The sequence below is a fragment of the Strigops habroptila genome, chromosome 15, assembly GCF_004027225.2.
Source record: "Strigops habroptila isolate Jane chromosome 15, bStrHab1.2.pri, whole genome shotgun sequence".
In the NCBI taxonomy this organism is placed as follows: Eukaryota; Metazoa; Chordata; class Aves; order Psittaciformes; family Psittacidae; genus Strigops; species Strigops habroptila.
In genome coordinates, this window is record NC_044291.2 from 4,262,676 (window position 1) to 4,276,706 (window position 14,031).

At 39.6% G+C, this 14,031-nt stretch overlaps 1 protein-coding gene across 7 annotated transcripts in view; it reads left to right on the forward strand.

The window, feature by feature from the left end:
* Positions 1-13,431, forward strand: part of RALGPS1 (Ral GEF with PH domain and SH3 binding motif 1) — a 78,947-nt gene extending 65,516 nt beyond the window's left edge. For 6 of the 7 annotated variants that reach the window (XM_030506785.1, XM_030506791.1, XM_030506788.1 and 3 more), the window contains exons 14-22: positions 1,702-1,828; positions 2,722-2,873; positions 4,069-4,120; positions 4,410-4,490; positions 6,557-6,662; positions 7,474-7,566; positions 7,743-7,848; positions 8,764-8,855; positions 9,638-13,431. In XM_030506785.1, coding sequence (XP_030362645.1) covers positions 1,702-1,828; positions 2,722-2,873; positions 4,069-4,120; positions 4,410-4,490; positions 6,557-6,662; positions 7,474-7,566; positions 7,743-7,848; positions 8,764-8,855; positions 9,638-9,667 — 839 coding nt within the window. In that variant the 3' untranslated portion in view covers positions 9,668-13,431. The remainder of the gene's footprint in view (positions 1-1,701; positions 1,829-2,721; positions 2,874-4,068; positions 4,121-4,409; positions 4,491-6,556; positions 6,663-7,473; positions 7,567-7,742; positions 7,849-8,763; positions 8,856-9,637) is intronic. The other variant, XM_030506790.1, reaches the window with a different exon arrangement.
* The last annotated feature ends 600 nt before the right edge of the window (positions 13,432-14,031 follow it).

The window sequence follows — 14,031 nt, forward strand, 5'->3', positions numbered from 1 at the left end:
CCACTAAATTGATGATCTGATGTATGATATTACTGGAGGTTCTTCTAATGAACCCATTTTCTCTCTCTGTTGCTAGAAGCATTTTACTCTTTCTGCTTGTCTTGAGGCTCCTTTCATTGTTAATTAAACAGCACAATGAATGATTTGCTCAAATGTGCACATCACTGTGTGCATGAGATTTTTCCCCTTACTGCGAGGGAAAAACCTTTGCAATTCTTCATAGTCATGACCCAGTTCGTAGTGGAATTCCTGAGTCTAGGCTACGGGGAAATAAAAATACAAGTAATGTGGAATTAAATCCGGTGTTTCATACAACTTGATTTTGTTTGTATTATTTTTTGCCTCTTATTAGGGCAAACTCATTACTGATTCTCCTATTTCTTTGTTGTGTCTCATGAATCCTCAGTTCAAGGCAGAAGAAATTGATTAATAACTTCTGTGTTTGGGGAGAGATGGTGTGGGCTGTGTAACATAGAATTAGAAAGTATCTCCAGTTGGAAGGATCCCATAAGGATCATTGAGTCCAACTCCCTGCTCATTGCAGGACTACCTAGAACTAAATTCTATTACTGAGAGTGTTGTCCAGATGCTCCTTATACTCTGACATGCTTCGTGCCATGACCACTTCCCTGGGGAGCCCGTTCCAGTGACCAACCACCTTCAGAACCAGGTGGCCTGGAATGTTTGCCTGATTTGAGGCCAGACCTTTTGTAAGGACTTTGACGATAGTTGTATGTGGTTTCTCAGATCACAAAGTTTCTGTCTGTGTTGACCTCTTAATGGGTGGTTTTAGGTTAGAGGCTAGAAGCTGACTAAGCTGAGATCGCTGGAGCCTCCAAGAAGCGGTTCCTGTAACATAGGGGGAAGTCTGTTTCGCTGCTACCTGAGCTGTACCAAGTCTAGAGACAGATACAGGGCAGATGGCCACTTTCATGACCATTATTCCCACTTCTGTCACAAGCTCCAGTGCCACGACTAAATGTTTAAAAGTGAAGTCTCAGCTGTTTATTGTGAAACCAAGAATAGCCTTGCATTCACTGGGGATGATAGGCCATGTTGTTCTTCACTGTACTGCAAAGTTCACTGCCAGCCTTTTGCGAACAGTGTCAAGGAACTGGAACAAGGAACAGCTTGTCCGTGTTTTCCGTGAGGCCTCGTAAAGTCTGTAAAATGAGAGGAAGAATAACTGCAGTGAGACATCTCTAGAGCTCAGAGATGATTGAGAAGTAATGCATCTGTCTGGCCATTAGATACATGAAAAGCCCCTGCTTTCTCTTACATGCTCAAGCTGTGAGTCAGTATGAGCAGATTGTTTACAGTTTATTCACAACATGGAGTTGTGAACAAAATTCAAAACATGTGTGAGCATTCCTGCTCACACCCGAAGTACAAACTGACTTTATGGCTCTGCATATTACATTTTGGCACATCCAGCTGTTGTAAGGGTGCCAAGACTTTTTGTAGGAGTTCATTGTTGAAAGTATGTGCAAAGCTGTTTTAAAAATTACTTCCAGAGAGTTCAAGATTATAGAGATGAATTCATAAGAGAAATGGATGGTGTAACCCTAATGCGCAACAAACAGTTCAGAAATGGTGCCTTCTGGTTATCTGTAACAATTCATTTTAATCAGTAGCTGAACACACCAGCCCATGAGATTTCTGGGGTTTGCATCCGTTCAGTGTTAAAATGGTGTCTTTTAGGTCCATCTGATGTGTCAGCAATTATGAAGTTCGGCAGGAGACCCACGTGTCCCGATGCTTCAGTGTCGGCAAGTCTACCTACGCCTCCTGTACCAAGGCACAGGAAGAGCCACAGCCTGGGAAACAAGTGGGTACTTCGGGCTGGCTCGTGCTCAGGCCATTGCATGCATCACCAGGGTTTAAGCTAGCAGCAGAACTCTGCTGTTTGAGAACACTCTGGTATTTGTCTCTTCCATTTCGTGTATTTCAAGAGTGCTTGAGGCTTTACTGTGTATTCTCTAGGTTTTCTCTTGACACTTTGTTATTTTTACTGACTCTATTCTCTGCTGGTGCCAGACATCGGCACTACTTGAAAGCTGTGTATCCACTTTGTCTGTGGGTTCCTGGTGTGCAGAACTGTTTGGTTTTTTCTTCTGTTCAAACATCTGGCTAATACATCTAGGAAGTCTGACTAGCTGCTTTGCACACCTTATTCAGGAGAGTTGTAACCTTTTATACTGTTTTACCTGGATAATATGGATTAGAAACATTTTTCTCTAGCATGTAGAGAGCACTGCCTCCCCACTGAAGGTTTCTGCATCTACCAAATTTCACAATTAATGGGTTAGGGAAAAAGAAATTCGTGAGACTTGTCCAAGGTCACAGAGTGTTGATGTGTTAGTTCAGCTTAGTGTGAAAGACCACTAAGCAGTGGCTTAGCTGGGGTCTGCTTTTTCCTGTTTCTCTACCTTTGCCTTCACCCAGGGTGTTCAGGTTTTGTATGGAGAGGAGTCAAAAAACTTAAAACTTCCCATCTGCAGAGATTTCATAATTGTTACTTACAAAGACCACTAAAAGCTGAAACTTGTGTTGGTGGTCAAGGAGCAGATGTCCAGCAGAGAAGTGTGAGCAGTACATTTAATTGCCTGCTACTTCATAGCCTGTTGATAAGGCACAGTCTGAGTGGAAATATCGGGATCCAAGAGCTGCTGTTAGATGACATAAGAGGGGTTTTGAATTTTTCTCTTTCCAACTTTGCAGCATGATGTGTCAGTTCAGTGTAGTGGAGAGCAAAAGCGCCACCTTCCCGACGGAGAAGCCGCGGCACCTCCTGGATGACAGCGTCCTGGAGTCGCACAGCCCAGCCCGCAGCCACGCACCCAACTCGCATTTCACCAACGGCCTGTCCATAGGTAGAGTCTGGGAGGGGATCTGACATTCCTGCTTTTCTGTCCCAGAGCGCTGGAAACTCAGAGAGATACCCAGAAGTAGGGAATTAGGAATATCATTAGCTCCTGTGCAAAGACTAGTCCCTTTCATGGCAGAAGGTAGATCAGAACAGCTCTTCAAAAAGGCATGAAGGAAGATTTTCTTTGTGTATGCTCTGTGTCTGACACAGTGTTTGTCAGCTTTCAACAGGGGGTGCAAAAGAAAGGGCTATGGAAAGTGGGTTTAGATTTTGAATGCTCCCTTTTTACCAAGAAAAGTTTAACAGTATGGTTTAGAATATGGGAGAACGGTTCAGCTGTGCTGAGACTTCAAAAGAATCAGAAAACAAACTTGTGAAAGAGAGTGGTGGCAATTATGGTATTATGATTAATAAAATAATTATTATGATAAAAAGCAAAGTGATCAAGAATCTAAGTTAACAAGAGAAAGCCACCTTTTAAGTGACTTGGGCTCTTTCTAGAATAGGAAACAGACTGTGAAGGGTAGCAGGTTACTTGATGAAGAAGGATTTGGCGCAGATGATCTTTGAACTTCTGAAAATACAGGCACAGCTCACTGTTACACTGAGCATTAGAAGATCAGTCCTGGGCAAATGAAAACTGTGAGCTGAAAAGGAGGGACAAATTGGTCATGGGCTTGGAGGAGAAATAGGAACTATTGTTGTGAGTACCATCATACTGATTTGTTACGGCTCCTAGCAGCAGTGTACAACTGGCATATCCTCTTTTACAGGTGTGCTTGCTTTTTGAACAATGATATCATGTCTAATAACTTTTAATCGACTTAACAGATGTGGTAGAAATACTGTCTTATAAAGTAAGTGGATTTTGTGTTCCTGAAGTGCTCAGCTGCTGAAGGAAAAGCAGCTTAATGAAAATTAAAGTAACGTAGATATCTGATGTTTAAACACAGCAGTAACAATGACTTTGTTCATCAGTGATATACTATATTCTCATTATAAATGGGAAGGCTCATGTAAGCCTCTTCCAATTTTAGGTTTTACCACAGACTCTAAAGACTTCACCTTTGAAATGCGATTTGAGTAAGCAGTTTCCACGGTTCTAGATATAAAGATTATTCCGGTGATACACAAACATTGGCTTTGTATTTTCCCTTGGGTGGTTTTCTTACTCCTTCTCTTTACTACTCTTTTTCTAGATAGCAGTGAAAGCTCAGAATTTAGTGAGGAGCTGCCGTCAGGGCTTGAAAGGTGAGTCAGTCTTCATGTACGCTCAGCACTCTACAGATTTAGCTAAGAAATTCACGAATGATCCCTAACATAGGTAAGCCCTAAATCAATAGTTATTATTATCAAATTATCGATTAGTTAGGGGGAAAAAAGACAAACTTTTTGAATTAAAGCACTGTAAAGTTGTTGTGGTTTTCTTCCCATGGACCTGAAAAGATCGGGAACTCTCTTTGTCACATTTACCAAACCCCTGAACTGTTGAAGTCTCAGACTAGAATTTTCCTCATGAGATATTTGCATTCACAAACAGGGGTCGTTTATATGCCACGCTGGGGCCTAACTGGAGGGTACCGATGCGGAATTCTCCTAGAAGTCGAAGCTGTGTCTACAGGTACAGTTCAGGGTCTACCTTGCTTAGTGTATGGTACTAAACTTCCCCTTGGGTCTCTACGCTTTCCTAGCGTAATGTATTTTATGTCCAAAAGTATCCTTGTATGACCATATCAACTCATGGGAGCCCTCCTCTCCTGCTTGTAAAAATTCCTATCAATGCTGAAGCAGGGGAATGGCCCACTCAGATGAAATTGAGTTTAGCCGTTGATTTAACCAGTTATATTTGGCTTCTGTATTGCAGAAAACTCGTGTTTACTTTGGGGTTTGTGACATTACAGGAGCAGGCTTGTCATAAAGGCCATCTTTGCCTCCTGTGACAAATAATGATGTTAGAAGGATACCTTCTTGATCCTTTCTCACAGTTTATTTCCTGCTTTGTAGGACAGCTACCCATAACATCTGTTTGTATCAGAGAGCTGTAGTATGATGTGTTGATTTTGTACAGTAAAGAGGTGTTACTTGGACCCTGAGTAAGAGAGGGAACATCTGCAATGCCATATGTAGCAGGCACTCCCAGTGTTGCTAGTCACTAAGACATGGACTTTGCAGAAACAGATAATCCATTTACAGGCCAAAGAGAGGTGACATGGAAAACTCTGTATAGTTACAGGGATAAGAATCATTCATTGCATCCATAACTGACCCGGACTTCATAAATTCTGTGGTAGTGGGAAGTGAAGAAGTGTATGTGAACAGTAAAGAAAATAGGCCCCTGAAATAGGCCCCCCATTTAGTTGGAGTTTAAGTCCAGCTGCTTGTTATTTTGTATGAATTAGTTTGGTTCAGTCATTGCAGAATTGTTGATATAATGTGTAAATGTAAGTACAGTCATTTTACTTGAGCTAGTACCATCTGGTAGCAGCACAAGTTAGAAGTTAGTAATAAAAATGCATGCATTATAAATAAGTAAAGGAATACATTTTGGAACAGTATTTCATCTATTACACCTGCTTCTAGAAAATCCTTTCATACCATGTCTGTGGTAGATTTGTTTTCAAAAGGTATACAAGCTAGAAATACAACATGTAGGAGGACAAAAATGTGAAAAGCCTGTTAAATCCACAAAGAAGAATTATTCCCTAAAATACATTTGTGATGTTTATCCACCATCAGGTAATTCACGTGCTTGCATTCATTCTTCCTTTTCTGGAATCTTCTACTGCTTTTATCAAAAGACTAGAATTGGCAAGAACACACATCAGCACAGACAAAGCAATTCCATTTAATCCGAGGAGATGCACTTGTCAGTGGTGGTGCTGCATCACTTTCCCCAGCATGTGTTTATAGGAGACCATCATACTTGTTCACAGACAGAATAGTGTTCCTTTCACAACTGAATGGTAGATTGTACACGTCCTTTTCCTTGTATTCATTATTAGACATTAGAATAATTAGAATTAGGTGGCTCTGGTAAACTTCACTGGCCCTCCTAAGAATATCAGGGCTGTGATCACTTGGCAATGAAAAGAGATCAGCAGCAGCTTCTAGCAGATCATCACCTGCCAATCTTTGGTTCTTATGTTCTCAATGGCTGTTTACATCTCTAACTTAGCCTGTGCTTGGGTTCTTTCAGCTGGAGCACTTTCTCACTGTGGTATGTGGGGAAGCTCTATGTTCATCCTGGGAAAGCAAAAAATACTTTAATCACTGTACAATAAATCATTTGGCAGTTTTATATAGTTTTCTCAGCCTTCTTCCAGTTAGCCAACATAGTTTTCTACGTTCTTTTTTGATAGCTAAACTTTATCTTAAGATAAAATTACATTTGTGAGAGCTCTTATTGACAAAATTGTAAGCCATAAATTTCCAAAAATCCAGATAATTTCTGTAATTTGCCAGAATAAAACAGAAAATTGCTTGTTTTCCCTTGGATGATTTGCTGTTTTTCAAAGATCCTTGTTCCTATTTGATATCTGGGTCTGGAAAATACATAGAGTCAAGCATCAGGTGATACAATATAGGTAAGGCAATGCAGGAAAAATGTATTTAGAGCTAAATTCTATTGCCTACTTCTTGTCCTTATTTGTCTGCTCGAATACATATGGCAGTGTTTTGTCTCTCCAGCCCAACAGGGGCCTGCAGCTGCACATTAGGTAGTTCCATAGGAGTCATTACCATGGAAGGCCCATTAAGAAGAAAAACATTGCTCAAAGAAGGCAAGAAACCTACTGTAAGTGATTCTAATTTTTCCTCTGATTCTAATTCAGTAGTGGTTGTTTTAATTTCCAGGATTAGATTAAACCTGCAGCTTGACACCACACAAAACAGTGCTTTTTGTTGTTATCATTTTCTGTTCAAAGTTTTAGCTGGGTTAAAACAACGTAGTAACCTTTGTATGTCATTTGATCTACAGCAATTTTCCTTCTCCCTGCATTTGCAAGTAATGTCTTTGAGTTGTGAGAGCAGAGCAAGAATAAAAGCACTTTATAAATCAGCATGCATTTCTGTGAGGGCAGTAATTTAGTATGGTGGTGAAATGGAAGGGCTGCAGGGCATCCACCCACAGCCCCAAAGTCATGGTAATTCACACTTCACCTAAATTCACAGGTTTCACATGGTTCTCGTCCTATTTATTTGGTAATTTCTTTGTTTCCATAGAGTTCATTGATATTTTCTATGTGCAACCCTTCTGCTTAGTGCTAAAAGATTTGGAGGATTGCAGAGATGTCATCTCAATAATTTTTACTGATCAAATGCACAAGTGTTAAGATCTGGCCAGTAGAAGGCAGCACGCTATTTTGCTGTGAAGCAATCAGTCCTGGTATTTTTAGGAGACAGCCGAGTAAGATGGATTGTATTCACAGCCAGCCATCCAAATTTAGGTAGCTGGGCTGATTTACACCCGGAGACACTTTTTATCTAACTCTCCATTCCTTGCTTCTGAAATTAACTTTGGTGGCACTTGGACTGGCTTGTGGATAGACTTATGAAATGCCAGAGAAATGCAGAGTTTTTCCTAATATTTTTCCTTTCTTATTCAGCTCTCCTCATGGACGAGATACTGGGTTATGCTTTCAGGATCAACTCTTCTGTACTTTGGAGCAAAATCTTTAAGAGGCACTGAAAGAAAACATGTAAGCTTTAAATTTATTCTAACCCCCAAAATTGCATATTCATAAGCAGACCTGGATGGGTCGTTGAAGTGTACTTGCTGTTCCAGGCTAAGCCATATGTCTGCACAACTTTTACAGTCAAAACTTAATCCCTGCTGCTACTACAGCCTCAGCTGTGACTGTCTCTTCTCTTCCAGTATAAGTCTACACCTGGTAAAAAAGTCTCCATTGTGGGCTGGATGGTGGCACTTCCCGACGACCCTGAGCATCCTGATATTTTCCAGCTAAATAATCCTGACAAAGGTAGATGTTGCAGGATGGATGTTGTCTGCATTGTATTTCTGTGACAGAAAGTAGATTGATCTCTGTTAATGAGTTTGCAGGTTACAGAACTTGCAGTGGCACTTATTTAAAAGGCTGAGGAAGGAGATTTTCAATATAGAATTTTCAGGGGAGGGTACAAATTAAATTGAACATACTTCTATACTATGCTCCTATGGTGCCTACAGAGATATTGCTGTATCTTGACAGTTACAGTTCTAGAGAAATTGCCCAACCAATATGAGATTACTGCATGTCCATGTGCCCACATACCCTGGTGTCTCAGCTTCTGCATAGCTTTCTTAAAACTGGTCAATACCAAATCTTGACTTACCCTGAGGCCAATTAAAATACTATGAGAATTCTTCAAACATCGAACCATTTTATTTAAAAAAAGCCTTTGGAGTACTTATTAATTACTTTTTAATAATTACTTTTGAAGTGCCATAACTCTGCCACCTTGATTAAACTTCAAAAAATCTGAAAGCTTTTGGAGTTATTTTGCACTTTGAGTGGTTCCAGAAAGATTTTTCAGGGTTCCTTCACTTTTCACATTTTCAGCTTTGGTGCTGGCCATGGATTTGCACCTGCTGTACAAAGTACATCTTTTGGGTGTTGACTAAAACGCACAAATTGTTTGATTGTAGAGTATTTACAAAATAACGAGGCATAAAGGAAACTCACAGGACTTTGACGAAATAGGACTTTGACGAAAACTAAGTTCAAAAATATCAAGAACATTCATGACAAGTTGGGCAGTACACATAATCTCTGATAGATGAGCAGATCAATTTATCAGTTTACTTCAGGACTTTGGCTCCTGCACAGAAATGAGAATCCCTTTGAAAGTCTGTGTCTCTGCAAATGTAGAGCCTTTGATTTTCTGGTTTCTTGTAGGCAATGTTTACAAGTTCCAGACTGGTTCAAGGTTTCATGCAATATTATGGCATAAGCATTTGGATGATGCATGTAAAAGCCACAAGCCTCAGGTAAGGTTGTGAAACTTATTTCTACCAACTTTGTAACATTTTCCAGAAAATCCTGACTAGAAAAGATGCTTCTTGTCAGTCTGTGTGCACACACAGTCCTGTGGGGACAGACAGAATTCCTCATTTTGTACGTTGGTCCAGTTTTTCAGTAGGAGGAATTAAAAATATCTAAAAGTACATAATTCCCAACAAATCAGGAATTGTGCAGGTCTAGCTATAGGTTTGATTACCTTAACAGCACATAATGTCTACACTTACCACTTCAAGGGAGGTTAACCCCATCTCCACTACAGAAGGGACTTTCTCATGGACAAAGAAAGCAAACATGCTAGCATTCACTGCAGTGCCTGGGGCTGTAAGTGCCATTGAAGAGAGTGCTCTATAAAACATCGTGTTTGTTCTTTGTATCGCAGCCTTGTTCTTCTCTTGAGGAAAATGTTCATTCTTAAAAGGATTTCCAAACATTATATTAATAGGATGCTGATCCATATAGGACCTAAAACAGGATGCAGCTCAAGAAACTTCTTAAAACACACACATACATCCCCCACACACATACTGATGACTACTTAGAATACTTCAGTTGGTTTTGGTCCATGAATAGAAAAATCATTTGAGTCTTTATCTTTCGGTTATGGGGTTAGCCCTCTTTTGGGCCTGCTGTGGACTGATTACACTTTTCACGTTGGATAAGAAATGATTGGCCAACTTTATTTCGTAACCTTGAGATTTCCCAAGCCTCAGGAGCATTATACTGCTGAATAATACACATTCTTTTCCAGGTACCTGCTAATCTAATGTCATTTGAATAATTTGCTCTCCTACCTGGTGCGACTTCAAGTGCCAAACTGAAGAAACGGGCTATTGTTCTCTAAGGAGGAAGAGGAGAATGATTTTCCTGACATGAGCCAGCCACAAATATTACAGCACTTTCCTATGTAACTTGAAAGTGATTCTGACACAGCTTTTAAAAGCAGAAAGTGAATGTTGTCCTTAGGACCTGGTATAGTCTCATGCACTGAGTGAAAGCAGACAAGTTAGATGGACAGAAGATTAATCCTGACTCCTGCAGGATTCTAGACCCCTCAACTTCTTGTGGTCAGAGACTGCCATGAACTGATGTCTGGCCACAAACTGAACATCATATCTTCTGCCTATTCTTTTTTAAACAGTTCTTTTTATTGTTAAGCTGCTTTGTGTGACTGAAAAATATTTGGCCCATGTTGGGTTTCAATTCTTTCTAATGCACAGAATGATTGACAGTGTTAACTTGCTGTAAAGTGTCAATTAGAATAGAAAATGGTGGAACAACATTTTTATAATCTAAGTGCACTGAGCTGCTTGGCAATGTGGCTGCCTCAGATTTTGTATCAAATCTCTGGACAATTCTGCTGTTCACATTTGAGCTATTTGGGAAAACATGTATTTTGGCACAGGACACTTGGGTTTCTTTCCATTCAGTTATGTTACTCAGGAGTGCCCTGACAGTGGATTTAAGGCTGTTTAAATTTGTTGTGCTACGGGTTGTCTTTCATTTTCTTCCTAGTGGCATAGTTGCTTACAAGTTTGGGGGTTTTCTTCAGTCTGAATGTTGTTCATCTTAAATGCCTTGGTACAGGGAAGCAGGTAATGAGGTGTTACGTATTACATGGCCCTGGCTGCTCAAAATGATTCCATATCATCATTTCTGTTCTGTCTTTCTGTGGATAACTCCACTCAATTCCAGTATATGATGCACCTTTATGTACTGGCACATGGTACTGCTATTATGAAATCAGGATGGCAATGAAAGGTAAGGAAAACTGTCTGACAGTGGAGCAAGTACAAAGAAGCCTCCAAACCAGTGTCCAGAGAAAAAACCACCAACCCCCCACCCTGCCAAACCCACCAAAAAGAATGTACCTGAGCTGCCTTCGCTGAAAGAACTCTCTCTGCATCAACAGCTGTATCTCTGCTGTGCCCTGTCACTCCTGTGGTCAGAGTTTTTCTCTGTTCCCATGCTAAGTTCAGCACTTTCTGAGTTTGAAACTCTTTGGCCATAATGCCAAAGTATCCAGACTTCATCAATCACCAGAAAACCTCTTCTGAGTTTCCTAAGATTGCACAGAGGAGAAATTTGCAAGGCAACCTCTAGCTTACAAACCATGAAAAAATGGAAGTCAGTTTAACTGAACAGAACCTCTATTAGAACAAGCTCCCTGGCATTGGGAGTATTTATTCTGTAAACGTGCATGATTTTCTACATTTTGGGTTTGAAACTTCTCTAACAACAACAAAACAAACTGTATTTTTAAATGTAGGTCACCTTTGTGTTATTTTAAGTGTCCATGTTACAAACCTGAGAATGAAGCCTAATACATACCAGCTTTTCAAGAAAATTAGTTCCTGACAATTGCATTTAGATCCTGAGACTTGTCAAAGTGTATATAAAGTTGACAAAGTTTCTTTTATAACTTAGGACTTGTGTGAAGAGTGCTAATGCAAAATATATTAATACCTTTTTCTCCTTCTTTGCTAGATTAAGACAACTTTGAACTAGGAAAAACATCAGTATCTGTGACTGCAGAGGGTCTAGTGCCGTTAGAGACAGTGTAGAAGCTTTTGAATGTGGTAAAATCCTGTCACCAGTAAGTTACTTCAGGCTGTTAGACTATGATATAAAAGTATTCTGCAACTGTGGACTTTTGTGATTAGTTATCAGTGAGGTTATTCATGAGGATGCAAGTGTTAAGCGAACTGTCATTTTAGTGAATGTGCCTCCTATGACCATGTGTATTGTGTGTTACTAGCATTAGGGTTTGAACCATGTGCAGAACAGTGACCAAAATGATGACACACTGCCCAAAACACATCTGGTTAAGGTAAGAGGGGTTTTAAGTTACTTTATTAGTAGCCATTTCCTCTTAAAAGATAACCACCTGATCTGTCTTAGATATAAGCTAAATTTAAAAGAAGCATGTAAATACCTACTCATTCCTAATGTGATGTAGTGTAAGCGAACACCAGTGAGACTAGTGACATGTTTTCTGGCTTATTGCAATTGAGATAAACTAATGGATGTTGTAACAACTTTCAGTTATGTTTAACAAGTGTTCCTTGGAAAGACGAATAGCTGCTGGCTGATTCAGTAGCAATAAATGAGCCTGTACACACTCAGAATTTAATGGCTTCTAGAATTTAAGGGTCTCTAAAGTGTTACGTGTTATTTTGTGTACAAGAGGTAGAGTGTGCTAGCATTCAGAAATACACTTTTACTCAAAATCACGAGCCATAGAGCCTATTGGAGAAGCTACAAAAGGGTCCATTTGCACTTGATTGTAAAACAGATTCCCAACTAGAGAGAAGGCGTCTTTGCCAGAAACCACCACGGGCCCCAAAAGAGCGTGGCATGAATGAAAGGCAATATTTATGAATGATTCTTATACTCAGTCATCTGTCACTGACAGAAGCTGGATCTGTGGAGAAATGAAACCCTTCAATCCTGTTCAAGCCTCAGACTCAAATCCTACTCAAAACCTTGGAATTTGGAAATACATCAAAAAACCCCTTTAATTCCATCACACTACTCTCATTTGAATGTAACAAGTGTTGTATCGAAGAAGGATGAACATAGCAAATAATAGTTTTACACAATAGCCAGGTGCACATCTTTCCAGGATAGCACAATTGTGGCATTGCTGCACAATATGACAAAAAATCAGCATTATGGCAGTGTAAGGATATTATTTAAATATCTTAAACCAATTTTAAGTGGGGTTTTAAGTATTAAACAGTTCGTAGCTGCTGATTTGAGGTTTTATGCTGTCATTTGGTACTATTTGCTGTCATCTGGTACTTCTAATGTGAATTGAAAGCTGCTATTGAAATACAATGTATTGCGTATCAGTCCTGATTAATACAGCATTTTCACAAGAATACCACAGACAATACAAGTGTTCATCCATCAAAGAGAAGAACTGCAAGAGTTGGATACAAATAAACATTCTCTCAGAACCACTGTTTTCAGAATTGTGGAGATAGAAAACGTATGTAGGCAATATATTGATTTATTAATGTGCAATTTTGATGTCACTCAGTGCCAAAATGCATGTTTTTCCAAATAGCACTAAAACGAGGCAAATAAAGTAGTTTTCAAATTGCGACTTACTTGTCACATTACAATGTAAACCGATTTCAACATTTGGGTTTGTTTTGTGTGAAAACTGTTGCACTATTTTTGGCTGTATTTTCCAGCAGTCCACTGCATGCCATTTGTGTAAGGACTCTTTTCTTTAATCCTTGTGAACTGTCTCACCCATAATAACCCTGGCGTTGGAATCTAGGTTTTTGGCAAAGTATTTTGTTACCTCAGTCTTGTATCGAGTTGCTGTATTTTTCAGTTTGTTACATTGATAATGATTGTTTCACTAATTAAATAATGTAAAAAAAAAAAAAAAAAGGAAGAAAAAGTTTGTTTACTTCAACAGCAAATTGCATTTGGTTGTAAGTTGAAAAATGTGCAGACTGTATATGCTGTTAACAATAAAATATTCTGAAAAAGACTAGTAGAGGTATAGAAGGAACATGTGAGCTCAAAGGCAGCAAGCATGTTTTCTTTGTGAATTAATGGTAATAGAGTTGAACAGATTTTATAGTGTGGCCATTTAATAGTATAAATACAACATCATCCAAATTAGTAACAGCAAATTGAAAACCCCTCCAAATTTGCAGTTCTTTTCAGTGGGATTTGGAAAGTCCAAAGAAGTGGAGACAAACCTATCCTGTTGTTTTCCTAAGAAATGTATTTTTGTTTGATGAAACACTGGAGCAGGTTGCTCCATCCCTGGCAGTGGTCAAGGCCAGGTTGGACACAGGGGCTTGGAGCAACCCACTCTAGTGGAAGGTGTCCCTGCCCGTGGCAGAGGCTTGGAACTAAATGAGCTTTAAGGTCCCTTCCAACCCAAACCATGCTGTGATTCCCCACTCAAGGCAAATCAGCTCCATGTTATGACTGGCAAAGAAGATGCTTTAATTTCTGCAGAAACATAATTTCATGAGCAGTTGCCTGAGAGATAAATTGTTACCTAATGCGAAGGTGAGACCAAAATCAGCTCATATAAAATAGCTGCTTTTAGAGCTGAAAAGGAAAGCACATATCCCTTTCCTGAAATGGACTCCTTTTCCTGTTATCCCCCAG